Source organism: Triturus cristatus, chromosome 7 (genome assembly GCF_964204655.1).
Source record: "Triturus cristatus chromosome 7, aTriCri1.1, whole genome shotgun sequence".
NCBI classification, from domain to species: domain Eukaryota; kingdom Metazoa; phylum Chordata; class Amphibia; order Caudata; family Salamandridae; genus Triturus; species Triturus cristatus.
The window spans coordinates 797365896-797392823 of NC_140590.1; the positions used below are offsets into that span (position 1 = coordinate 797365896).

A 26928-nucleotide genomic window follows, 5' to 3' on the forward strand; every position below is an offset into this window, starting at 1 on the left:
CTGTGCCTCTTTCAAGAGACATGGAGTTATGTGCCGGTCCACAGGGTGGGTTTTTCCTCCTATTTCTCCTCTGCGCATGTCTCAACTTCAGGGAGGGGGCGCCCAGCCGGTGGCCTCCTTATCTGGGTTGCGGCATCTCTCGATTGCAGAATTATGGATTTCCCCACAGGTTCTCCTGACATTCAAAACATAACTTTAATAGACCGAAGGGGGAGAGTTGTTTTAAACGTTTATAATGTTTATGCCCGGGGAACCGTGGGCGGGAGAAAGTCTCCTATAATATCATTACTCGAGACTTTGTTAAACAACACCCCACATAAGTCTTGTACACTGGTTGCAGGTGACATGAACTGTACGTTCGAGCCTTTGGGTTCGGACGTCTCCCTCGACCAAGAAGAGGAGGACACTAGGTGGGGGATTCCGGCTCTGGAAATCCCACCGATCAAGAGGTGGTCAGAAGTGGCGCTTCAGTTATACTCCCTGAGCCTTGAATTCAATCTAAGGGCTGTTAATGGGAGGACACCCTCGGATAGGCTGGGTGCTCACACGTATAATAGGCCCGGACATACCTCTAGGTTAGATTATCTTTTAGTAGACGTGTGTCTTTGGCCCTATGTAAGGGACATGCAGGTGGTCCCCTCGGTTGAAAGCGACCATAACCTGCTTTCTTTAAGTATGGCTCAGTGGTGGCGTCACTCAAGTAAGGTCCCTATAAACCAAGTAGCAGCACCACCTGAGGTATCGGAAGTCTCCCCTTGTGGCAGGCGAATTAAATGGGCCAAACTGGTTTTATCAGAGGGGAAGGTAGAAGAAATAAAATCTCTCCTAAACCATACAGTACTAAACCTTGGAACATCGTCGGAAGGTGTGGGTAGAGTGAGTGGGCTCTTTGTCTCCCTGACTGATGCCTTGACTAATGTCTTTACCCTTCATCATAATAAATTGGGTAATAAACTCTCTAAAAAACCCCCTGAGGGTTGGTATTCCCAACCATGTAGGGTTCTTAAGGCTAAGTTAGTTGAGGCGATTAAAGCTAAGTCCCGTCTTGAGATACAGGAAGCAAGGAGGGCCTACAATAACTCTCTTAAACTAGCCAGGAGGGAGTGGGAAGATAAATATTGGGATGACCTGCTCCAGGCCAGCAAAAGTAGAGACCCAAGGGCATTTTGGAAACTTATAAGTGCACGGAAAAACCCCGATGCACTTATGAGACCCTGTAACATCCCGCCACAAAGCTGGGTAAAGCACTTTGGGTCTTTATACCTCCCTCCAGAAGGGGATTGTAATGCGGGGATGGCTCTTACGCATATAATTGAACCTCATGCCTACGACCTCTTTACTCCGCTAGAACTTGAGGGGGTTATAGGGTGGGTAGCCCCACGCAAGGCTGCGGGTCCCGATGGCCTCCCGGGAGACCTTATGGGGGCATACCCAGCTGAATGGGCACGGGTCATAGCAGCGCTACTTAACGACATCATGATGGGAGGGGCAGTACCTGAATCCTGGAAAGGGGCGGTGGTGGTCCCAGTTTATAAAAAAGGGTGCAGGGAAGCTCCAGGTAATTACCGACCCATAAGTCTGATCGACTCCACCCAAAAGATAGCAGGTAAAGCTATCCTCGGAAGGATCCTCCATTGGGTGGAGGAGAATAAAATTCTTTCAGACTTTCAGGCAGGTTTTCGGGTCGGAATGGGGACAATTGAGCAGGTGTTTAGGCTGATATTACTGGGGTGGAAGGTGGTGGAACTGGGCAAGGGCAGCCTTTATTTGGCCTTTATAGACCTGAAGACTGCCTTTGACCTAGTCCCCCGAGAGGATCTTTGGAGGGTACTTCTCGAGCTGGGCTTACCCCCTTACATCTTGTCACTTCTTATCAACCTTCACGCCCATACCTTTGCCCAGGTCCGCTGGGGTAAAAACGGTGAACTTACTGAGAAGATTCCAGTCTCTAGGGGCGTAAGGCAGGGCTGCGTTTTGGCTCCAACCCTATTTTCACTTTATGTGAATGGGGTGGTAAAACATCTCCAGCAAGAACCAGCCGACGCCCCCTGTCTCGGTGGAGTCCGGATCCCCACCCTGCTATTTGCGGACGACACGCTCCTGATTTCGAAGACCCCTCAAGGTCTCCAGAAATTACTAACACGATTTCAGGAGTTCTGTGATGCAAGAGGATTAACAATAAACGTGGATAAAACAAAATATCTAGTCCTAAATCCTCCTAAGAAACTGGGCCGCCCCCCGACTCTAAATTCGACACCCCTAGAGAAAGTAGCCGAATTTGACTACCTGGGTATCCGGATTACGGATAGGATGTCCTGGGCTAGTCATATTGATAAAATGGTCCTCAGCCATAGGAGAGTGGGAGGTGCCCTTATGAGGGAGTTCAGGGCCTCTCCAAGAAGATCACTCACCCCAGTAGTTGACATTTACAAGGCTAAAGTAGTGTCATCAGCCTTGTATGGGGCAGAACTGTGGGGCCATTGCTGTTTGAAAGATCTAGAGACAGCGGAGAGTAAGTTATTGAAATCTCTTATCTCCGTTCCCCTGAGTACTCCATCCGTACCTGTCCGGTTGGACATGGGCTGCAAAAATATTAAAGACCAGGCCCAGCTTCGCCCGCTTTTGTTATGGACAAGAATCTGGAGGGGTGAAGAATTGAAATCTTATGCTGATGCCTTGGGAGAAATTATGAGTCTGGGGGGCTGGGCCAAAATAAAGTGGCTTAGAGATACCAAAAAGCTCTTGGAGAATGTCGGTCTAGGAGGCTGCTGGTCATCACGTTCAGCCCCTACAAAAGAAGTTGTCAAGGCGCATTATTGGAACTGGTGTGCGGAGCGGCTAAATACAACCTCCAACCACTGCAAGTCGACTGTCGCCTTTTTGCAAATTAAAGACACTGTGGCTTTTGAACCCTACCTGGACTTGATAACTCTCCCTTATGACCGAGCCCTTTATTTCAAATTCAGAGTTGGATGCCTCCCCCTAGGTGCATTGGTATCGAGTTGGTCACCTGTGCCCCGCATTTCTCCCAATTGTGCATGTTGCCCTAGCAAGGTTGAGACTATTGTACACGTTTTATTTGCTTGCCCGGATTATGCAAGGCCCAGGGGTGTCTGGTTGAAACCCCTCTGTCGCAATATGGGCACACGTAGTCACCTTGAGGCCCTGCGCATTTTAACGACGGACACTTCCCCCCTTTTTGTGTGTGGAATTGCGAAATTTTTAAAGTGGTCCTGGCTCATTCGCTGCAAGAGATTGTCAGTAGCTGTTTAATTCTTTTTTAGATAATTTATTATGGGAAATTTATGCCCTTTTTTATATTCTTATGTTTTTCATACTGGCTTCTTGTAACTGTGATTTTTATGTGTCTATTGTATTTTTTATGTGCTTACAAGATATCTTGCATATCGAATAAAAGCTTATGACTGAAAGAAAGCAAAAATGACAAATGAAAACACACATTTTAACTTCTTTGAAACTGCTTTCTTGATCATCTGCTTCACAAAGTAGCCACTATTCTTCAGCAAGTTTTTCAAACCCCTTTGAACACTGTAAAACACGCTAAACCGTATGCTATATATGAGTAGAATAAGTTTACTAACATCCTTGCTATTAACTCATTAATTCCAACTCACACACTTCAGAGTCAGCTTTTCTAGAATCCCTTGTACCATGTTCTTTTACACTTCAAAATATTCATTTTTGTTAATTCCCCAAGGGCTAAAATAGCCTCTGAAGTCTCCCTTTCGGCACTGTTTAAATGTAAATTTGTTTTTAATTTGAGGTTTCTGTGTAGGGTTCTTAACACATCCTCATCGGTGCTCTTTCGGGGAAAAAAGGGAGTGATTGATTAGGAGGTGATTGCTGGTTTCTCTGGTGTTTGTGGTCGCGTATAGTGAGGCAGAGTCCAGGCTTAAAGAACAGGTGCATTTTTTAAAATGTCATCAAACACTCAAAAGGCAATGGGAGGAACGCTTGAAATAAGTCTAACCCAGGTGTCTCCAAGTAGCTCGTGGGCTACTAGTGGCTCTCCAGCTACCTGTGAGTAACTCTCCTGGGGCAGATTTACAAGCCCCTTGCGTCACTTTTGCACCGTCGTTGCGTCACTTTTGTGACGCAGCGGCAGCGTAAAAGTTGCGGCCCATTTACAACGTGACGCATCTAGGGAGATGCGTCACGTTGTGAAGCCCTGCGCCACATTAAACCTGCGTCAGGTTTAATGTATGCAGGGTGGGCGTTCTGTCGCAGGAAGCCCCGTAAAAGTGACCCAGTGAAATCTACAAGATTTCACGGAGTCACTTTTACATCCATGCTGCGTCAAAACCCTGCGCCTGCTTGAAGCAGGCGTAAGAATTGACACAGCATGTTAGGCATACGGCGGCCCTGAGCATTGCTGGAGTTGCGTCGTGCATGCGACACGACTCCAGCAATGCGTGACTTTTCCGTCAACAGATGTGTCAGAATTTCTGACGCATCTGTCAATCCTTGTGCCATGGTGCGCCATATTGTAAATACGGCGCATCCATGGTGACGCAAGGATTTGGCAACTTGGCGCAGGGAAAGTGACGCATCTCTACAGATGCGTCACTTTTTTGTAAATCTGCCCTCCTGTATTCAGCCCATCCTACTAATATAGAAACTATTGCTTGGTTGAATTATTATACCAATACACACCAAAAGTTTACATTTTTTTATTAAAGACAAAAATGTGTATATTTTCAAAATATATTTAAAGCTATTATTCGAGTTGGTGCCAAGGAGGTTGCAGTTATGGCTTTTATGAATTGCCCATGTCATATTTCAATTCAAACTGTCGATCTCTTTTTTTTACATTACAGCAGGAAACCCTGCCTACTGCACTGATGTGATCACTGCAAACAATCTTGGATGAGGTGGTCACTATCACACTACTAATATTAGTAGCTCAGGATGATTTTCATAGAACATAAATAGCTCCTATTATAAAAAAGGTTGGAGAACCCTAACCACTGGCTATCGATCGGGGTACCTTCCTAACCATCGTTCTTTTGCCCACCATGCCACCTCAGTTTGCACCCAGCTATAGGAAAATCAGTTGAGCCTGCTTGGTCAAACAATCTAGCCCAATCTGCCAGGCTAGAACCTCCCTGAACCAAAACACAGGCAACCAAAGACCTGTTTCACCCTGATTGGGGCTCCTCAGTTGGGTGTAGCTTGGTTCCAGTGGAACAGTGGGTGGCGGATTCATAGGCAGTATATTTACACAGAAAATACTAGGGGTAATGATACAAACAAGTGTTTAAAAGATAAATTGTGTGGGAGAGTTTGTTTTTCATTTAGCAATGTTAACATTTTGCCACACAACCTTATTGTTACAAATGGGATCCCATTACTATAGAAAATACCGAGGTTTCTTAGGAAAAACAACTAAAAGCATTCATCAGTACCTATGTAAAGGTTATTCACCAACAATTAATTAATTTTGGTCTTGATTTAGAGTTTGGCAAACGGGATACTCCATCACAAACATGATGGAGTACGCTGTTTTCCAAACTGACTGTGCACCCACACTATTTAGAGTTGGCTAGATTGTCACGTTTACAATGGCGGAGACCCTGCTGGTTCCACCATTGGAAACCCTACACGGATGGCTTGATGGATTTGGGGCTGTCGGTGTAGGTACATCAGACCCTCTGTCCTATTTTGATTGGATGGTCAGATGTTCTTTTTTCAGTGTGGGACCGCCTAGCAAGCGCTGGTGTCCCACACAGAAAAAATAGAAAAATGACCACGGTAATTTTTGTTGTTGTTCAAAAACAAACTCCCAATTTGGGAGTTTGTTTATGAAAAACAAAAACGTTTGGTAAGTGGCTGCCTGAAATGAGACATGGGTACACCCTAGTGCATGTAGTACAGAAGTTAAACTACTTTAACAGACAAGGGTATTGTAAAGTGTAAATAAAGTGAGGATGCTGTCAAATAGACTCCTTACAAGTGTGGTGCTGACTTATGCAGTAACTTTTTATACTATAGCCTAATAGCCCGCTGCCAAGGGCTTTCCCTGCTGTTAAAGGCCCTGAACCTGAGTTATAGTCTCGAGCCGCAGGCGAGAGACTATAACAATGGGGATGGCCTTTAACAACTGGCATAGCACGGGGCTGAAGGGCTATAAAGCTATAAGAACATTCCACCTACTTAGGGTAGAAAGTTCTAATTAAAAAGGGAGAAACAGAAAGAAAAACATTGGAGTGTTGGAGCACAAGGCTTATAACAGCCATTATATGCCCGGAGACACGTTGTTGTCTTCAATGGAGCTCACAATATTCCACTGTTCTAATATGGTGTATATGTCATGAAGAGGATTGGTACTGACCAGTACTCTGATATTGCTAAAAGGAATTAACAAGTGTAGTTCAGCGCCTGGATGCCCAGTGGCGGCTCGCCGAGGGAGTGCTGCAGGGCGGGGGGCGGGGGAGGGGCAGGGTGGGGGGGGGTAGTGGAGTCTGACATACGATGGGCAGGAGTAATGTAAGTAATTAAATAAAATGATTTACCTTGCGCGCGCTGCATCGCTGAGTTGGTGATCCAGCGTGCGCAAGGTAAATAGTTTTATTTATTAATTACTTACCTTACTTCTGTCCGTCGTATGTCGGACTCCACTACCCCCCCACGCTGCCCCTCCCCCGCCCCAGAGCACTCCCTCGGCGAGGCGCCACTGTGGATGCCCTCACGGGTGACCAGTAGCTCTCTACAAATCTACTGATTGATTGATTGATTCAGCATTAGGAATCTGAGTGCTATATTTAGGGCAGATGCAGTTGTATATCCTAATTTAGAGCATGCCTGAGTTAGGTTCTATACAGTGAATATTTCATCCTTGCACTCAGCTGTAATTAGAAATTTGCCTAAATATGGGATATTATGGCAAAGACTTGCTTGAATAAAATTGGGCCAGTCAGTTTAAAGTGAACAGGCAGTATGACGTCCTTGATTAGGAATGAGTATCAACCCAACCTGTTTTTTCTTTGTATTCTAGCACTTGTATTTTATCCAGTCTTAAACCTTGGGTTGCATGTTTAAAACTGCAAAGAAAGAACCAGGACTGGACATATTCAGACATATTTGCAGGTATTACATATGTGTATTTGCCAGTCTCAGATCCTTCACCCGCAAAGATTCACGTCTCTGTTTCACCAAATCAGTGTTTGTCAGGTGCTTCCCTACCACCACATTCAGTGAGTCCTAGCATTTAAGTAAACTGGACACTGAATTTTGGACTTCTAATAGCTTTTTTTACTTTATAATCATAGGCTCAAAATTCTCAGCTTGCAAAGTGCTGATACCTAAAAAGAAAAGACTGGTGGTTGATGTCTCAAGCACCATGGCTCTCCTGGGCAACTCTGTAAGTAGTTCTGTGTTCATTGTGAGCCCCTAATCCATCCATGTTATCAGGGTGTATTACATGAAAACAAGGGAATCAGGCAATTTACACTTAACTACATATTGCTTTTGTCCCATGCCAAACTGTAAAGATCAATGTCACTGGTGGTAAGGTGACCAGACGCGCTAACAATTGCGACACCATAATGGCGGGCCTTCATTTAACAACTCAGTGAATTCTGGAAATTTTAGGTATGTGAAGGAAAGCACAGAACTGAAAAAAGTGCTGTTTTGTAGGACAAAGCCATTTGGTCAGACTATTCCATTTGAATTAAAGATGGGCCCAGGACTGTGGGGACTGGAGTACTGAAGATGCAGATCCACCAGGCCTAGATATCTTGATGGCTTTCCCTGACACTGTTTAAACAATCAGCGGACTCTGGCAGTGCAGCTCTCAGGCCTGCCATTCTCATGCCATGCACTGCTCTGGCACCATAAGAGCAACAGAGTGTATCCCCTCCTCCCCCAGCGCAAATCCTAATCCTCAAACCTCAAATTATACCATGTCAGGCATTAGTAGGTAATCGGTTATGTATTTCAGTAGCATTCTGGGACTTGTAGTGTTTGGTGTGTTACAAGCAAACAAAGCTATTATTACCAGAACACAAAGAATAAAACCAGGCCTGGAAAAGGATTCATCCCTATGGAATAATTTCAAGAATGTTGCTCATTTCATGCCTACTCCTCTCGCAGTTTTTCATTACAACATCTCTCTGTATATGCAAGGGTTGTTAAAATCTCTCGGTGTGTGGTGGCTGGGCAGTAAGAGATGGTTGATTTGACTTGAGGGCAGAACGTGGGGGTAAGCAGTCCTGTGCTCATTCCTCAGCAGGCACTGCTGGTGGCAGTGGCATAGTGTGGGCGGGACCATGGGGGTTGTTGCCCCCGGTGCAAAATTCTTAGGGGCGCAAAATGGGGGCTCAAATTGCACCGCGTAATACTTGCCTTGCCTCGGGCAAACCACGCTACGCCGCTGGCTGGTGGTTCTCTATGGCCAGAGCTGTGAAGTTGCTGCATGTCATATGTGAGTAGCTCATTCACTCTTGGGCCAAGTCCTTTTGCTTTTACTACAATTACATGTATAACATACTTAGGAATAAGGGGCTTTTAATCAGCACCCTTCATCCACTGGTTTGTTATTGTGCTGTTCACATTTTTCTTCCACCCACTACAGCATTATGGGGCATTGAGTCAGCAGACTTAATCCATTGGCTAACTTCACTGTAAATTATCTGCCCTTTGACATGGAGCACATCCTCACACAACTCTTTCCCTGTAAAGCCAGGGAGTACTATAGCAATGTGTGTTTTTTAAGGCCAAAGACATAGTTTTGCTTTTAGCCAACGCTTCTATTTTTTTACTTTATTTCCGAGGACCTGGTGACTTTCCAACAATAATGTTTTATTAAAACAAACATGACAAAACAAGCATTGGCAAAGACAAAAGGCTGGGGGGCTAATGGTAGACTAATTGGCTTTGCCAGTGCTTGTTTAAAGTGCATTCTCATATTTGTAGTACTGCTTCTGTAATGCAAAAACAACACAAGCACCAGAATATGCAACTTAACCTGGACTGGTTGAGCTGCTCACACCTGGCAGAGGGCAGCTTGACGGTGTAGCTTGTGGCTGTCGGGTGCTGCCTCGGCGGAGTCGGCGCCTTTGGGGCCTCTCTGCAGTGCCAGCTGCTTGACGCAGTCCCCTGGTCCCAGGTCAGTCACCCTACCCCGGCGGAGTCGGCCCCTCTGGGGTCTCTCTGCAGTGTCAGCTGCTTGACGCAGTCCCCTGGTCCCAGGTCAGTCCCCCTACCCCTTTAATGTATCACACCTTTTCTCTTCGCTTATATGCTGCTTTCTGATGTTCTGAGATCATTAAAATAAGTATTATCATAATATCCTTACAGAGTGTGAGGCGCCCTGGGCGTACGCCAGCTCAGCCGCTACAAGAGGTCACGTGACAGGATTTCCGCGACCGACCTGTTCACGAGAGAGCCTTTTCCAATTATCGCTGGAAGGAAAAGTGTTGGCTTAGCCAGCAGGGTCTAAACTACCGACACCTGCCCAGGATTTCTTGCCTGATCAGTTGCCAAGAATTGCTACGGTGAGCCCTGTGCGTCGCCGGACGCCCCCATTCATGAAGGCAGGCCACCACCGTGCATTGGCATCCGACATTACTGAGCCTGTGGCAAGCATCCTACAAGACAGCTGAGCGTGAGTGTGGCTTGGTTTGAAAATATATTTCTATATTTAGCAGCCATGACATTTTGAAGAGCCTTGGTAAAGCTTGAAACAGTAGTGATACCGAGAGCACTGGGGTCAACCAGGGAGTAACACTGAACCACAGGGCTCGGGTTGGTGTGTAGTGTTTGTGCCAACTCGGTGGAGATTGTTGGTGAAAGGAAACTCATGTGTAATTACACAACTATATTTGATGAGTCATGCAGGCCTAACATATGCATACGTATATCTTTAGCATATTAAATGGAGCAACCACCTGAAGGACCATCTCAGCAAATAGTGAATGTTCCTGAAAAATGCCTCTGCTCCTTGGGAAGACTGTGAGCTCGCGCATGCTCGCCGGCCTCTATTTAACCTTCATGTGGTCTGCTTGCCTTTGGGCAAGAAAGAGCGACCAGAAAGAGCCGAGGGCCCGGAGCTGAAGAGCTGCTTTTATTCCAAAGTCTGTCTTGCAGCAAAAAAACCTCAGGGTAATACAATGGAAAATACAAAAACACTGGAAATAAACACATCAGGAGGGTTACAGAGAAGGACTGTGGGGCAGGTGTAAGAGTAACTATAACATATTTAATAATAATCTGTAGGTAAAAAAAATGTTTTATAATGGGTAATGACCCCGAAAATAGTCCCTGGAACCAGCCCTGGCTCCTGTCTGTCGTAGACGAGCCCGAGTGAAACCTTTGCTTTCCAAATAGGACTCTTAGATCTAATTAAGGGGCATATTATCAAGAAAAGGCGTTAAAATTATCACCAAATGCGATGCAGCGCGTGCAACAATTTTTTCTCGTAACTTACCTGAAATCGGCCGTATGCCGCATTTTACAACCCCCCACCCTGCCCCTCCCCCGCCCCACGTCACCGCCCCGGTAGCATGCCCTATACGGGCCGTGACTGCTCATATGTTCTATTTTGCAGCGTCCTGTACTGAAATGTGACTTTCCACATGTTACCTTCCATTATCATGAGTGGATAAGAAGAAACCTGCTTAAAGCAGTCTGGTGTGCCATACAGTAAATCTGCTCAAGTTCTATTTTACTGCATGCAACAGCGACACCAACAAAAGGCGTGGCAGGGGCCCGCTGGCACACAATGCTCATATTTGTATTTGGTTTCAATATGATACTCTCACTTCAAATCATTTTCAATTTTTAATCCCCAGTCAGCGTAGGAGTCCACTGCCTCCAGATGAGGTCCACTGATAGTCTTCTGGAAAGTTGGTGATTGGCTTCCTAACATCAGAACTTTGTCTGTCTTCAAACTGAATGGAATTGAATTTATAATACAACAATGGGTCAAATGCTCACGCAATCACTTGAAACCATAAGGGGTTGCCTCAACCAACACAGTCAGTGCTGTCGGCAAGAGACATTGCCACACGATGGGTGGCTCCTAATTTCAATGAAAATAAACGCCTTTCTTCTAAACATTCCACTTGATCCGCAAGGTTCAAATTAAATAATGGAAGGGCCAAGATATAGTGTGGCTGTGGTCAAAATGTTCTGAATCAACAGGCTATCATTTCCCATGTTTGTGTGATACACAAGTTACTTGCTTCAGCGATTCAATCTTGAACATGTGGTAGGCCCAGTTTCGTAAATATCTTGTTTTCTACAGCCAACCGCATATGCCAAGGAAAATTGGAAGTCACTTGAGAAGACCCGTTCCTGTGTATTGGAACAAGTACAGAATTGCTCCAGGAGTTCGGGCTGAATTTAAATGTGCTATGGCAAAAGACAAGGAGTCTAAATGCTATGCTCGCTGCCAAAGGTTCCATGTGCACCCAGCAGTCGAGACACCACCTAGTGCGGGCGGACGAGATCATTTCACTACTATCGTGGTATCCTCCATAGCTGACATGTAATCAGCAGGCTCAACTCCTGTTCGAACAAAGGTGCAACTCAGACCCGACCCACCATTACCCTTCACTTCCAAGGAACTCGTTGAGCTTTTCATTAACAGGCACATATGCATAACTAACCTTTCCCATTCCAAATGATCACCACAACTTTACTAATTATGAAAATGGAGAGGTGCCATCCGTTGCCATTACACCATGACTACAACCCATATATCTCTCCTGATATTGTTTTATTGTTAAACCCAACAACATTTTTGTGTGCCTGTTTGCGAGTCAAAAACCGAATTTTAGAACGTTTTATAGTTGATGCAAGGAATGGTACTTCATTACCACTTCATGGGAAAATCTCACTTAGCTTTCAAACCAGTTCTCTTGATAGTACCCTCTGTACTGAACCCCTTTCAATAAGTTTACACATACTCTGCATTTCCAAAAACATACATTCATTGAGCTTTTTTATTCTTTCTGAGGCTAAATACTATTTTTGTAATCGATTCTACCACATCACACTCACTTCAAACAGGTTTGATAGTTATTGACAGCTGTCTGCCAAATACATCGTTATATGCCCTCTAGGGGGGTTAAAGGTTTCTGCAATGCCCATCCTGGCTTTCTGCCTCATAACCCTGGGTAGTTGTTTACCTTCAGCATCATCTTCTTCTATGTAGGACCATAAACATTTTTCAAACGCATGACCCAATGTAGATGTGTCGGATCCTTCAAACCAGGAGAGTCTAGATGGAAAATTGTCAGGAACCATATGAAACAGGCTCCAGTCACCCTTCAAACAATGCCCTGGTGTATGCTGAAGAGTTTGCCCAAATTGTGAGTCATGACCTCTCCATCGTTCCCTCATTGACCTCGCTTGCTCTGATAGTGTAAAAACAAATGTGCATCCTGAGTTCCAGTCACCTGATAGGAAGACGCTATCCTTTGGCTATCTCACCCCTCATGTTTATTTGAGATGGTTGGTGAAGATGGCCAGCATCATTTGAGCCTTACTACACCTTTTGGTAACCAGGGAACTAACCCCTAATACCCACAGATGACTGAAGGGAAGATTGATAAGTTACAATAACACCTGATATGTATTGGCAATGGAAGTTAATACTCCCTTCTGAGAGCTGCTCTTAGTAGCTGGCATTCCACTCATTCCTGATATTTCATGAAACCCACTTACAAATACAAAGCCAATCAATGTCATTCAGTGGCCCAGCCTTCTCTGGACAGATCTGCCAGGTTGACATTGTTCTCTATCCTTGGTGGTTGCGAATAAAGAGAATCGGTATTTTTCAATGACAAAGGCTCAGGGGGTTGAAAGTGCCTCACCGTCACTCTAGCCGCTGCTATCAGGAACAGAACCAGCACCAGACTGTTCCAAAAGAGGCATCGGCTGCTGCAAAGAGAGGCACTAGGAGGACAGGGCTACCTGACTGATTTCGGCTATTCCACCCTATCGCTGTAACACACCACTCTTGCTCTGTGGCTCAATCAATGCTACAAGGGGCACAGCAGGACAGGCTCAGCTTTACTAAACATGGAATGCGACTCCAGGCATAGAACTGCAGGCAGGACCAGCACTGGAGCGCACTCTTAATTCACTCCCACTGATGAGCCACATTGAAAAAGACAATATAGAAAAGCGCCCGCCAGTTACCATACAGTGCAGACCCACAATGGAGAGTATGGAAACTAGAGAGAGGATCCCCAGATCTATGGCAAGCTAGTAGACTCAGAGGTGGGTACTCACCCCGTTTCCCATGTCTCCCAACACGTCATTCCAGGCAGAACGCTGCCAGCACTGTTACACTGATTATGCTAAACCCTCACACCGAAGCACTTGCCCTTCATGCACAAGCCACTATGGAGAGTACGGAAGGTAAGAGAGGATGGCCCAGATCTAGCACATAACTAGTTAGGCCTTTTTGGTACTCACCCCATACACCAGCTCTCCAACCATGCCATTCCAGACCTTGATGTCGGTGTCCTTGGCGCCATATTTCCCATCCTTCACAATCTCCAGTTTGTAGGTGAAGCCCACGTGCTTAGCGATCTCGGCAGCCAGCTCGACGCAGTAGCCCTCGTACCTCTCGTTGCCCTCCAGATGCTCATGGTTCTTCTTCAGCATCACATATGGAGCCTCCTGGTGGGAATGGACAAGCAAGTGGCATTGACAGTGGGTCTACAGTGAGCTGTCTGACAAGACAGGGTGATAGGCTCAGGGAACCTGGTGATAACCTGTCTCAGCTGTGGAGAAATTAAAGCTCGCCCAATTTACTAGTGTCTCCATCCATTCCTGAGAACGAGCCTCTTGACTGACCAGAGATCAAACTTAAAACACTGGGATGCCACTTTCACCAGTGCCACCGTAATGCATGGGCACGCTGGGCAGTTTCCCAGGGGCCCCACGCGCATGCAGACCAGAATTAAACATTAGTTTTCCTAAACATTTTTATTCTTGTGAGTGGTTGTGAAGGCAGGGCTCAGTGCACTGCGTTGCCCGGGGGCCAATAATGTTAAGATGGCCCTGACTTTCACTGATTCATCCATTCACGTGTGAAGCCTTTCGTAACTGACCTCGTAGTGGCAGATTCGCTGCTAAGGACAGAGATGGCACGCATGGTTACAAACTAATTCAAACAGAAAACGTGAGTTGCTGAAAAGAACCCAGACTTACTGATATATGTGCAAGGACGATTTATATATGTTGAAATTAGTCCCCTGGGACCTCAAATATTGTGAAACTAGGCCCACTTACCGCAGACATGCCAACGTCGCTATAGTAACCTAAATGTTGATAAAACGCTCATTATGGCCCAATCGTGGTAATTGCAGTTCCATGATTTATCCACCAGTGAGAGGTTGCTAAAATACCTCAGGAGTGATCCTGTAGTGCTAATGATTGATAATTTTCCAGACACAGTGAAAATATTACTATAAAGCTCCCAATTTGTAAGGTCGCAGATTGCGACCCCCTGTGATTGGCTGTAAATGCAGGGATGGCTGACTACAAGGGACAACAGGCTTCCATCCCTGCATTTGCATCCTCAAACAAGAGCCATTTTTAAAAGCAGCCCATGTCGATTAAATAAAGTTACCCATTTGGGAAAACAAAAGGGACAGCAGGCAGTGGTAGATGTCCACAGCCTTCTCCCATGGAAGTTCCCATTATGAATCCCAAAGGGGAAGGTGTCCTCCCGGACGGCTTCCCATTTGTAAATAAGACACCACCCCCTTTGGTCACGCGGATCGATACGTTCCTCTCCGAATTGAAAGTAGGATGCGAGAGCCCCTTTGACGACCCTCCTATTTGCGATTCGGACAGGGTAGCAAAACCCCTTTCCGAGTCAAAAAGACTTTTCCAACTCAAAAAGGGTTTTTGTAAATAGGAAAAAGGTGTTTTGCGGCTGCAACCCCTTGTCATTTTTCAATCAACTCCAAGAGGCTTTGCAACTGTAAAACAGCTTTCAGGCGCCATAATCCTAAAATTAAATTATATCCCAACTGTTCTTTTTACAAAAAAGGTTAGCTTAATTTAAAGGTAATTTTCTTTTTTGAACAAATAATTAAAAATATCGACACTATTATTTTCCTTTTTAGTGATCTGAAAGTAAAACAAATCGGGGCATATTATCAAGAAACGGCGTTAAATTATCGCCCCTTTAGCAGCAGAAAACTGCAGCTAAAGCGGCAATAATGGGCTTGATAATATGCACTTGAGAATTCCAAAAGAAACCCATGTTCTGGTGTCAACATGGGCTTCTATTGGAATACTCACGGGCATATTATCAAGCCCACTATCGCCGCTTTAGCGGCAGTTTTCTGCCGCTAAAGCGGCGATCATTTTAACGCCGTGCTTGATAATATGGCCCATTATGAGTAATTTGGGGGCATATCAACAACAACCGGCGATAATTATCTCTAAGCGCACTTAGCGCTAGGATAGTTATCGCCGGCTAACGTGGATTTTTATCGCTGAGATAGCGTACTATTAGCAACGCTTATCTCAAAAGCGATAAAAATCCTAGCGCTAACTGCCAAATGTGAGATTATCGCTGGAAACCCAGCGATAATCTCACGAAGCTTGGCGTTAGCTTGATGATAGGGCCTCACATACTTAGCCATGATATCCACCTTCCATAGGATATCATGGTTAAGTCAGTCCTGAAGCAGGCGTAAGGAAAGTATCGATAACAGGGGTTATCGCTACTTTTCTTGCCGCTATGCTTCATTGCGTGGGGCTTGATCATTTCTCCAGTCATGTCAGGAACGCCCACTTTGCATCTCATTAGAGATGCAAAGCTGAGCGTTAAGAATCTGGACGCTAATGCAAGGTTTCACGCGATAGCGTGACCTTGCTAATTAGGCTATAAAATTATCGCCGCTTTTCGCCCGCAAACGGACGCAAAAGCGGTTTCTAGGTAATGACATGATTCCCATGAAAGTCCCACAGTGTAACTCACTATGATGGTGGTCACGATGTATGTCCGGTTCTGGAGTCCCATGGAGTCGTTCCCAGCCTGTGAATCCGTCGTGGACGGCACCAGTTTGTCGTCTTCGTTCCAGTAGGCGATCTGTTTGCAAGAGACAACAGAAAAGAGTGAACCCTCAGAGCTACACCCGATCGGGCCCTTCCTGATGGGGCCTAAAGGAAGGCTAGCCTTTCAAACCCGAAGAGACATCGGGAAGGGAGCTTCACATTACAGGGTCTCGATGAAATTGACATTCACCCCAAACCACTGCCACACACAGACACAGAAAGCCAGGGATGTTCGCCGTGTGCAGCAGGAAACACCGGAAATGCAGACAAATATATTATTCAGGTATGATCCAGTGAGTGTGGGATCAAGGTAGTAGGGTTTAACAACGTCCAGAGAGAGAAACGTGAATTTTATAAGGTCAACCTATACATTGTGGCTATGATTCGGAAATAAGAAACTCGTTTGTTCTGGTTTGAAGTTCACGTTCTGTGTTATGCATTTTATACGGAATGCTTCCCAAAAATGTTGCTGGCACAGCGAGGTTACAAGAACTTCCAAAACGCAGCCTTTCTCAATTCTCTGGGGCAGTTCATGCGCAAAGCTAATCTACAGGGGAGGTGGGAGGCCCAGGTAAATAACCAACACATCTCATAGTTATTTTGGAAATTAAAGAAGCACTCCAAAGGCTGATAAATTCAGCAAAAAACATGAAGAGCCTAAAGTATGAAATTTCCATTCACAAAAAGTGGTTGCAAATTGAATGCTGACTTTTTACAAATGGAAAATATATTTTTTTAAGCGTCCTATGGACTAACAGGTCGGTTCACAGAATTGCGAACCATAGCGGGTAGCAATTCAACTTAGCTCATAAGTATTGATGCAAATTGCGATTAACCGCTATTGGATGCCATCACAGGGATGGTGGCTTGGTGGGGTCATCAGTCCCCCATGTCCGTGATCACATTTGCCTAAAGTGAACAGTTTTTGATGCAGCCCATTTTTCTTTAAGGAAACAAGGCTGCAGCCAAAAAAAAAAAAAAACCTTTTTACTTTTTTAAGTTTGTTTGAGAGTTGGCAGTCATCTCTTAGACCACTGCCTACCGAATTGTGAAATGGGTTTAAAACATAACACAAATCCATGTTGCAGTCTCAAACCCTGTGATTTTGCGAACTGTAGGCTTTGCAACTACAAAATGGCTTTGTACATCTGACCTCAAATGACATAGCATGAGGCAGAATTCAGCAGTAGATGATCTAGTCAAGAACATTTTACAAATATGTCTGTGTCATAATATGGGGGAGACTGGAACAACTGCCAGGATCCACCTGGGAGCAAGGTTCAGGTCCCTACAGGGCAATACATCTGGTCAATGGTCTGAATTATGTGGTGCCGATCGGACGTGGCTCATGGACTTCTACAGTGATGCCCAGGCTCTTGTTCAGAGAATCTGGGAAATCTTAATTCGACCAGTAACAGGAGCCACCAACCAGATCTGGAATACAAATTGTGTGGGAAGCACACACTTCTGATTTTTTTCACCACCCGCATTTCAACAGGAAAAACCTCGCAAAAATGCATGCGGAAAGAGTCCCAGGATGAGGGAAACACTGTGATCATTGAAGCAGAAACTCCCATTCCCATTGTTACAGTTCGAGAGTCTTAAGGGGGATTTCCCATAATTCTGCAGCAATCCTTCACTTTGCAATTGCTGTACCATGTGATGTCAGTAATTCCAAGTAACAACCTTACTTCCGATTGCTTTTTCCTCAGCAGAAACTTGATGTTTATGCCATACTGAAGAACTATTCCTAGGACTGTCTTTCTCAAGTTGTAGATGCTTTCTTTGTCACTTGAGCCGATGTAGAAACCTTTCTCCTCTCCCCTCTCATTGAAGACTTTTGAAAACCTGCTTTGCCTACTGGCTTGGGTTTTTGTACTGTAAAGAGTGGCACTTTACAGTCAGGGGACACAGCACCTCTATACAGGAGGTAGATGCACTTCGTTTGGTCCCCTGACTTGCAGGGTACCAGTTTCAACCAAAGGAAGACTGACATGAGTGTCTCCTCAAACTATCACCCCTCATTCTAGAAGCCTCCGCAGCAGCAGGCTATTGTTGGCCCTTGATGGCCCAGATAATCTAGTATTAAGTTGGGAGCAGTCTGGATAGGGCTGCTGTCCTTTATGTACAATCTGCCCTTTACCATTGTAAAGTTTTCACATCTTTAAAGAAAGTACGGAGAGCCTGACAGTCTCACTAGTGGCAAGGTGTGGACATGTAGAAAATTGGGTTACTGGTTGAGGGGGTGAAACCACAAACACAATTCTTATCAGGGTGGAACACAAACAAACCTCAAATTAACCTGTGCATAGCCCTCTTTTAGCTTGGCCTGGAGCAGGCAGGCTTAATTTAGAGGCAATGTGTAAAGTTTATATGCAGCATTTCAAGCAGTAATAAAGTGAAAACACACCAAACACAAAACTTCTCACACCAATTTAGAATAGAGTAACATTTAACAAATTATTTGACACTAAAACAACAAAAATCTTATGATTAAAACATGAGATATGCAATTTTAAAGGTTTTGTAGAAACCAAGCACTAAAAGAAGCAAAAGCGCCAACTGCGGTTATCTGGTCGTTTTAGACTGGGTCCAAGCCACAAGTTCAGGCCCACCATGATGGACTGAGGTCTGGATACAGGACTGTGTTCAGGCTGCTGAAAAGTAACTTGCAGCCTGGGTGTCGATGTATGAGGTCCTGGTGTTGAGCTATGTGGCCAGCGTCAAGGTGCCATCACGTGAGGTTTTGATGTGAGATCTGGCAGCGAGATGCATTGAGTAGCAGTTGAGTTGAGGAGCTGTTAATGGAAGCTTGAGCTGCAATGGATCGGTACAGGGGACAAGATGCATGATGCCTGGCTGGTGTCAGGCTGCGTCGGCATAGAAGAAGCTGCCAGGGCTTGCGAGGACATGTGCTGAGATGCATTGGCATTAAAGACGAGCTGCATTGTGCTGGAGTCAATGATGGCTGCGTCATCCTGGTTGAAGCTGCATGAAGTTGCATCAGTGTCAAAGAAGCCTGTTATGACCCTGTTGCTTTAAAAGGGGATCAGTCGACTGACCCTTGGAGATTCCTTGGAGTCGACCCAGGTAGGCTGGGTTCAGCAGGGCATCTCACAGCAGCAGAACAAGCCTGGTGTAGCAACAGCAGGCCTTACACAGCAAAGCAGTCCGTGGTTAGCAAACCAGAATTTGGGCAGCAGGGAAGCTTCACAAGTGAGCAGTCCTGACTCCTGGCAGAGTCACACAGGTCCAGAAGTGATCTGAAGAGTTGGGCCTGAGGGTCCCACTATTTTACCTGGTGCCAGCTTTGAAGTGGGAAAAGCTTCTGGAGTTTTCCATCCCCAAAGGTGACTGGGATTCCTTCTTCCATGACGTGGCCCTAGCTTGTCTGGGGGCACAAAAGACTGGTGTGAAACCTTTTGTGAGTGTGTGATGCAGAGTCTTTGTGATTTGCCAGTGTATTAGGTGACAGCTCTTCCCCCTTATCCTGACAGAGATGGCCCACCCTGATAACAGCTATTCCCCCTTTGTATCACTGTCTGGGAGTAATACACAAAGACCAACTGACATCTACACTAAGTCATGTGACCCAGGATAGAGGCTGCAGGCACCAAATGTTTGGGACAAGAAAATACCAACTTTCTAAAAGTGTCATTTTTAGAACTGTGACTTTAAATCCAGCTTTACCATTAAGAACGGTTTTATATTACAATTCTTTAGACACCAAACTCAATATTCCTACCTGCTCCCAATTGAGGGTTATCACTTATTAAATGTAATGTGGTCCCCCAATGTTATCCTATAGGAGATGTAGGCCATCCATTCACATTGCTCTAGTGCTCCAGCGATAGGATGTTTTAACCAAACATCCCCAATTATGCTTGTATGCAAAATGCCAGAAATTAGACAAATTACACCAGCATAACTGAAATTTCACCTGGGCCTAATGATAACTGTGGTAACTCTGCTGGCACAGATTCTTGCACGTGGTTAATAATAGTGGTAGCTCTGCTAGCACAGCCTCTGGTTCTGGGATGATTATAGTGGTAACTCTGCTAGCACAGCCTTTGGTGCTGGGATGATAATAGTGGTAGCTCTGCTGGCTCAACTTCTTGAGTTAAGATGATAATAGATGTATCTCTGCTAGCACAGCCTCTTGCTGCAATGATAATAGTGGTAGCTCTGCTGGCAGAGCCTCCTGCACTGGAATGAGACTAGTGGTAGCTCTGCTGGCACAGTCTCTAGCGTTGGGATGATAATAGTGGTAGCTCCTCTGGCGGAGCTATTTGAGTTAGGATGATAATAGTGGTAGCTCTGCTGGCACAGCCTGGTAAGTTAGGATGATAATAAAGGTAGCTCTGCTGGCAGACCCTTTTGAGTTAGGTAGGCGCGGATCGTCCATTGGGGCGTTGGGGCGTAGCCCCCCCGCCCGCGCACCCGCCCGTGCCCGCAGCTCCCTCGGTGTCTCTGAACTTAGTTTACTTAAGTTCAGAGACGCCGAGGGTGGGGGAGAACTAACTGACAATGCATGTCAGTCAGCATGACGTCGGACCGTGGGCGGTCCGGCGTCATGTTGACTGACATGCATTGTCACAAGCCAGGGAAAGGCAGCACAAGTGCGCATTAGTGGGCATGGAGATTAATTTTTACTCCGTGCCCAGTCATGCGTACTTGTGATTTTACTGCCTTGCGCATGCCCATTAGGAGCCCCTCGGTCTCCTAATGGGCAGGCGGCGGGCGTAGCGTAAGCTGTGCCCTCAGCCAATCCTGGCGCTGCCGACTGAGAGGGGTTGGCAGGCCCCTCTTCCAGTACCGTTACTGGTCGAAGGCGCCCAGGGGATCAGAGGTCTGAGAGCGAGGTGGCGTGGACCGGCTGTGAGGTAAGTTTTTTTTATTTATTAAATATTCATTTCCCCCCCGTGCGCGACCCCCCCCCACGAGCCGCGACTGATATTGAACATGTAGCAGCGCTGCGCATTCTGTGAAAAAGAAGCCGGGTGGAAGGCGTGGGAGGCAGGGAGTACTTCAGTCAACTTTGACTCCGAGTGTGAGGGTGTGGAAAGGGCTCTGACCTGTCTCCGCTCTCCAGGTGGACTCAGACACCCGGCGTCTTATATTGTTGTGTAATATGTGACGGTATCATGTTTCTTGTGTTAAGCTATGTTATAGCATAGCATGTATGCTCTGATATACTATACTGTATACCATTGCACGGTATACGCATTATGCTCTGCTGCTCTTATATCATGGCAAGGTGGGTTGTGTCACGTTTTGGCATATTAGCTATACCATCTTATGCTTTGTAATATGTCATGACACCGCGAGTTATGCTATGCTAGCTACGCTGTGTAATCATGTGATTCATATTATGACAGACGGTACTGTACGTTATATTATGCTGTGTGGTGGTTTACAGTCCTATGCGTATTGTAATGGCACTGTCTGATGCTTATGTCCCTGTGTGTTCTAAACATCATATGATGTGCTCTGGTACCCTTCTTTAGTGTGTGCGCTAGGCGCTAGCATAGCATCAAACCCCTCCGGTGCAACCTTTGTGAACGCCTTGTGTGATCTTCTGCACTCTGTGTAGGTACTTGAGATGTTACGCGGCCTGATGCTGTAGGAATGCCATGAAGATGTTCTCGGAATGGGAGCCCACGTGTTGCCCCCGGGGAGTTGGGGGTGGGGGAGGAGTCCTCAGAGGGACTTTGGGACCAGTCGTAGTGTATGCTTACCACAGCCCTCCTGAGTTTATTTTCCAAACTCAGCCAGTCTGCGCTCTGTCACCATCCGCCAAGTAAGTGGTGCGGGCTGGGAAATATATGAAGTACCCTGGCATATGTCGGTATTAATACTGATGGCATTTCATTTTTAGGAAAGGGAACCCTGATGGCCAATTACCTGGCACGTGAATATGGCAGTGTGTAGGATGTTCACTGGGAGTTTTCTTCTACTGGGGACGTTGGGGAATTTCTAAATAGACAGGGAAATGGCGATGGCAGACCTGCGCCTCTGAGATCTTCGTGCTGAATAAATAGCTCCATGGAGATTGAGATGAGTTTGTGTTTAGACGTAAAACAGGACTGGTGGGCAGAAGTAGCATCCTTGTCTTTGTATATGGTGTCACTATCCCTTAGTCACTTCAATCATAACTAAAGAGGCCTTGCAGTGATGGATCCACTGGTACTGTAACACCAACCCGTGAAACACCATGATAGTGTGGGGCATGGCTGAGGCAGAGACCCAAGTGCCTGAGTTTGGGAATCCACAATTCACTACGTCAATCATTTTACGCCACACCACTTTCAAATGTCACCAGCCGCCCCTGGAGTTAGGATGATAATAATGGTAGCTCTGCTGGCAGAGCCTATGGCTCTGGTACGGGGGTCCCGGTAGCTCTGCTGATAGCATGTCTTGTACAGCGATGAAGCTGCCGGTAACTCTGTTGTTTGAGTCCCTTGTCCTGGAACAGATGTCCCGGTAGCTCTGCTGATAGCATGTCTTGTACAGTGATGAAGCTGCCGGTAGCTCTGCTGCTCGACTCTCTGGTCCGAGAATGGAGGCCCCAGCAGCTCAGCACGGGGGTCACCATGGCCTCGCTGCTCGAGCTCCGCGGACAGCTCGTCTGCCCAGACAGTCGCGCAGTATCAGTGCTCCTGTCCTGACTGTCTCTGAAAACCTTATTGTGCAGACAGCACCCTTCATCTGAGGTTAGCGTGTCCGCCTGGGAGCCGACGAGAGCACAGATAACATGGCCAGAGGGCTCTTGGGGCTTGTCAGGAGGGCAGGGGACTAGGGCGAGCTGACACCCGTCAAGATCCCAGTCAGCACAGACCGAAATAACCGCATGGGTTCCTGGTGCCTTCGAAACCGCAAGTGGATGAGAAATGAACCACGCAAAACGCGGAGTTATAGATTTTCCATGAAGTATTTGAACGTATGGATCGGCTTATTCCGTGTGGATGTGATGCGTTTGTGCGTGACACTACTAATTATATTGTCATTATCAGCACATTACTGCGACTACTTCAAATACGTAAAATAATATTTTCTGTCACACGTGTGACAGCTGTGCAGTGGCTTTCTGGTGTGAATATTTGCCACAGCAGAACTACTCAGTGGGATGCATTTGAATGACTTCCACATATTCAGGACAGGGTGATATAGCAGGGGATCAAACCACAGCCTTCCATTTACCCACAAATAACAGAAGTAGGCGCATTTACACACTGGGGTATGTCACTGGTTATGGATGTGTGTGTGGTATTCCCAGGACCACTGTAGTTCTGTGATTCTGCGGCGGCAGCACTTTCCGCATGATTGTGGATGTGCTGCTTTTGCCACATAATCTATAATCTGCTACATAACCTGCACATTTTAGCAAAAAAAATGTCTGTAGCTCAAACGGATCAAAAGTTTAAAAAATGTGGCATGTGTTGCCCCACAGTGGAAGGCCCTTCGCAAAAATTTACGGTCACTTTTCATTAACTTACTGCTGTATTTGGATGTTCAACTGGTACTAATGAGGTGAAACCTTTGATCAGATAGTGTTAACGAGTAAAAACGACAAAATAATGAGGCAATATGATCACAAAATGTTCCACATTGCGCCACATCATCTGCCTTTTCTTGCAGCATAATGTAGTCTACTCTGCAGCATAATGTTATCCTTGTATATGCATAGGTCCAGTGTCCATGGACATACATCTCTTTCTGTGCATTATTGTAAGTATTTAGTGGATGTATTGAATCTGTGCACATAGGTGCGTTTGGTGATGGTAAATCGTGTGAGTTTGTCTATGTGTTTGTGGGGTTGGTATGTGTGCAAGTGTTATGCCATTCCATATTGTGCAAGGTACACTTATAAGATATGCCACTGGTTATGGAGTATGCATGATATAACTGTCGCTGTTTATTAATGCAGGTGTTAAGTGAGAATAATGAACCTATGTGTATGGGTGTTTGTTGGGAAAAGGTGCCATGCATCTGGTGAGTTGGTGTGTGTTTCTGCGTGATTCATCTGTTTGTAAGTGTTATGTCACTGTGTGTATTATCTGTGTTGTATCTGTGCATCAGTCCAGTAGTTCGGTTTTTCCTGCATTATTAGTGTCTGTTTGCCAGTTGAATTTGTGGTATATTTAGTGAATTAATGTATGTGTAGCCTATCTACAGTACCTATATGGATTGCTATGTATGTGTGTTCATGAATAAGTGTACTGACCTTTGTACAGAGTCACTGATGCACCTAGTGTACAAGTGAATATGTGTGTGTGTGTGTGCCGTGTCTACATGTTATATTGGTGTATGTATTCTTTATCTGAATATCTCTGCCCGAGTTGTGTGTAGTGTGTGTATATGCGCATGCAATGCACATTATCTGAGTAATGTCTAGTGTATCTGTGCATTTTCTGTAAAACTTGTGGACCTGTGGTGGTTCCTCCTCAGGTTTCTATGGTCACGGTACTACGGGCTATGGGTTGAATATTTTGTGCCTGAAAATAATCTGTGGACTTCTGAGAACATTTGGGGACCATTTCAATTAGCCTTGCTCCTGTTCCAAGGATAATTTGCATATAGCGGCTTCCTGTCTGAGATGGCACAGTGGGTAAAAGACAATGGACTGGATTGCAGCCCAGAGTAATTATGATGAATTCAAGCACTCCACTTCTCATCTTTGCTTCCTCAGTATGAAGTTCTAAGAGCAACAGGTATGCACAGACATGGGTTTTGTGGTCACCATGCCACAAGACTCCAAATGTACTGTGCTGGCGTGGTCTAAATTGGCCAAAACTAGTCTGTGGTTGCTTGCATTCTCTTTCAGAGGAGACTTGGTGTGGCAGTTTGGGCTGGATTGTTCATACTGGAGAAGGACCACAGCTGACGTGCATGACATTTGGCCGTGTGTGGCAGGAGTTGAACACACACACACATGCACAGACACACAAGCACATATGTATATATACATAAAATACACAAGAAGTGTATTTATTTATTCATTTAAACACCGCACAAAGACTGGACAACATACATACAGTTAGCCTGAAACATGAATATTGCCAACTTAAATGCAATCAATCTGAGTCTATAAGTTTAAAAGAAAAAAAATGGGATCTTTCCCCAGACCCTGCAAGTTCTACAAACCTATGATTTGCAGGGTGTTTTCTGATGGGATGAGGCAAAGTGAGGTTTGCATGTAGGGTCAAATTCTCCACCAGTTGTAGTGGTGAGAGGTGGTGTTTGTAGGGAAAGGGCTTCAAGCTAAGATTTTCCTAGTGGAGAAACAAGATATTTGCAAAAAGGGGTGATAAATGGAGTTCTTCCTGGTAATTTGAGGATATATTTTAAAGAGGTGGAGTTTGTATTTCAACAAAACGATGGCATACTCATTCACAATATGCACTCTTTAAGAGTGCTTAGTTTGAGTGCAGGGAGTTACCAAGAGCTCCGGCTAATAGTTTAAGGATGAGCTACAAAAAGTTATAAAGCTCTCTTTCTAGTGGTTGGTAGGAATAATCCGAATAAGCTTCCTCAAGTGGTGGGAAGCCTGATTGCCATACATTAATATGTGCTCCCCTAGTGGTGGTAGGAGGTATTACATTGTTTAAATATGGATTCAGTCCAGTGTTGGGGGGGCCTGGAGGTAGGAGGTGTTTAATGTACTCCAGAAGAATGTGATTGTGTGTCATGACATATGGATGACTGAGTTTATCCAATGTCACATCTTACCTTCCGGATGCCTTCATGCTTCAGTTCGATCACATGCAGGGTGTAATTTGTCCGACGCCCTTTCTCATTGAACTGGATGTTTCCTGTCAGCCCTTCGAAGCGTACCTGTTAAAAAGAAACACCTATTGAATATGCGGGCATACCGCAGGCGTGGCGCCACCGCCAGCTTCACATTAGCAGATCTCCCAGCATCCCAAAGAAACACCCCTTGCACTTCTCTACAGGGCTGTGTAACCTTGAGTGTGAAGTGCAGACCCTTCCCTGGTGGATCCTTAAACTATGTAAAAGACCAGTGCAAGTGCCGCACTTCATGACTGATAGGACACTTAAAGGTACAGTACAAGGACTTAGCTTGAGAAGTGCAGTCACTCTTAAAGAGACAGGTGCTTCTCAGCAGGGTTCTAGGCCACCTTAAATGGACTGCACCAGCACTTCTTTGAAAGTCTGCACAGACTTTTATATGGTAGTGGAAGCACATCCTTATCTCTGCACCCTCTCGTGCACTGGTAATGACAGTACTGGTACTCCTCTGCAGGACTTAAAGAGACAACAGCTCTCGTAAAAAGCAGGATCCAAGGCAGTGCAAGTATTTAATCAAAACATGTACCATGCTATGTAGGTGCATTTAAACTGTTAATCAAGGCTTATGATGTAGGGTATCCTTTTGAGGAGTGCTGCCCCTGCAGACTCCTTCCAGTTCAGGAATCACAACAATCTGTATCGGTGGACAGTCCAGCATAGTCGTTTGTTGACCGGCAGCTCATAATTTCTGCTAATAGTGGGCAGACACAGGCGGGTACACACGTGCACACCCACTTTCTCCCATCCTCTCACAAACACATACTCACTCCCAACCATCCACAGCCACACTCACTCCCACCCTATTCACAAGCACAGACACGCACACACTTGCACACACCCATCAACACGCACATAAATACACATACATTCAAACATAGACACACACACACACAAACATTCAAAAAGCACTTACCAGGCTGCGGCTGTTGCGGCACAGGACCAGTTGGTGGTGTGCGAGGAAAGTTTGAAGGCAGTGGAAGGCCCTGGAGGCTTTGCAGAAGGATGGGAATAAAAGAAGAACCCGCCTCCTCCACTCATTGGCTGACTCTGTCATGGGTCAGCCAGTGG

The 26928-nt window shown here is 45.6% G+C and overlaps 1 protein-coding gene across 4 annotated transcripts in view; it reads right to left on the reverse strand.

Moving 5' to 3' along the window:
• GRIA1 (glutamate ionotropic receptor AMPA type subunit 1) overlaps window positions 1–26928 on the reverse strand; it is a 569614-nt gene that overhangs the window by 183696 nt on the left and 358990 nt on the right. For all 4 annotated transcript variants that reach the window (XM_085617656.1, XM_085617654.1, XM_085617655.1 and 1 more), the window contains exons 8-10: window positions 25780–25884; window positions 15974–16084; window positions 13447–13653 (exon numbers count right to left, since the gene is read on the reverse strand). In XM_085617656.1, the coding sequence (XP_085473782.1) occupies window positions 13447–13653; window positions 15974–16084; window positions 25780–25884 (423 nt within the window). The remainder of the gene's footprint in view (window positions 1–13446; window positions 13654–15973; window positions 16085–25779; window positions 25885–26928) is intronic.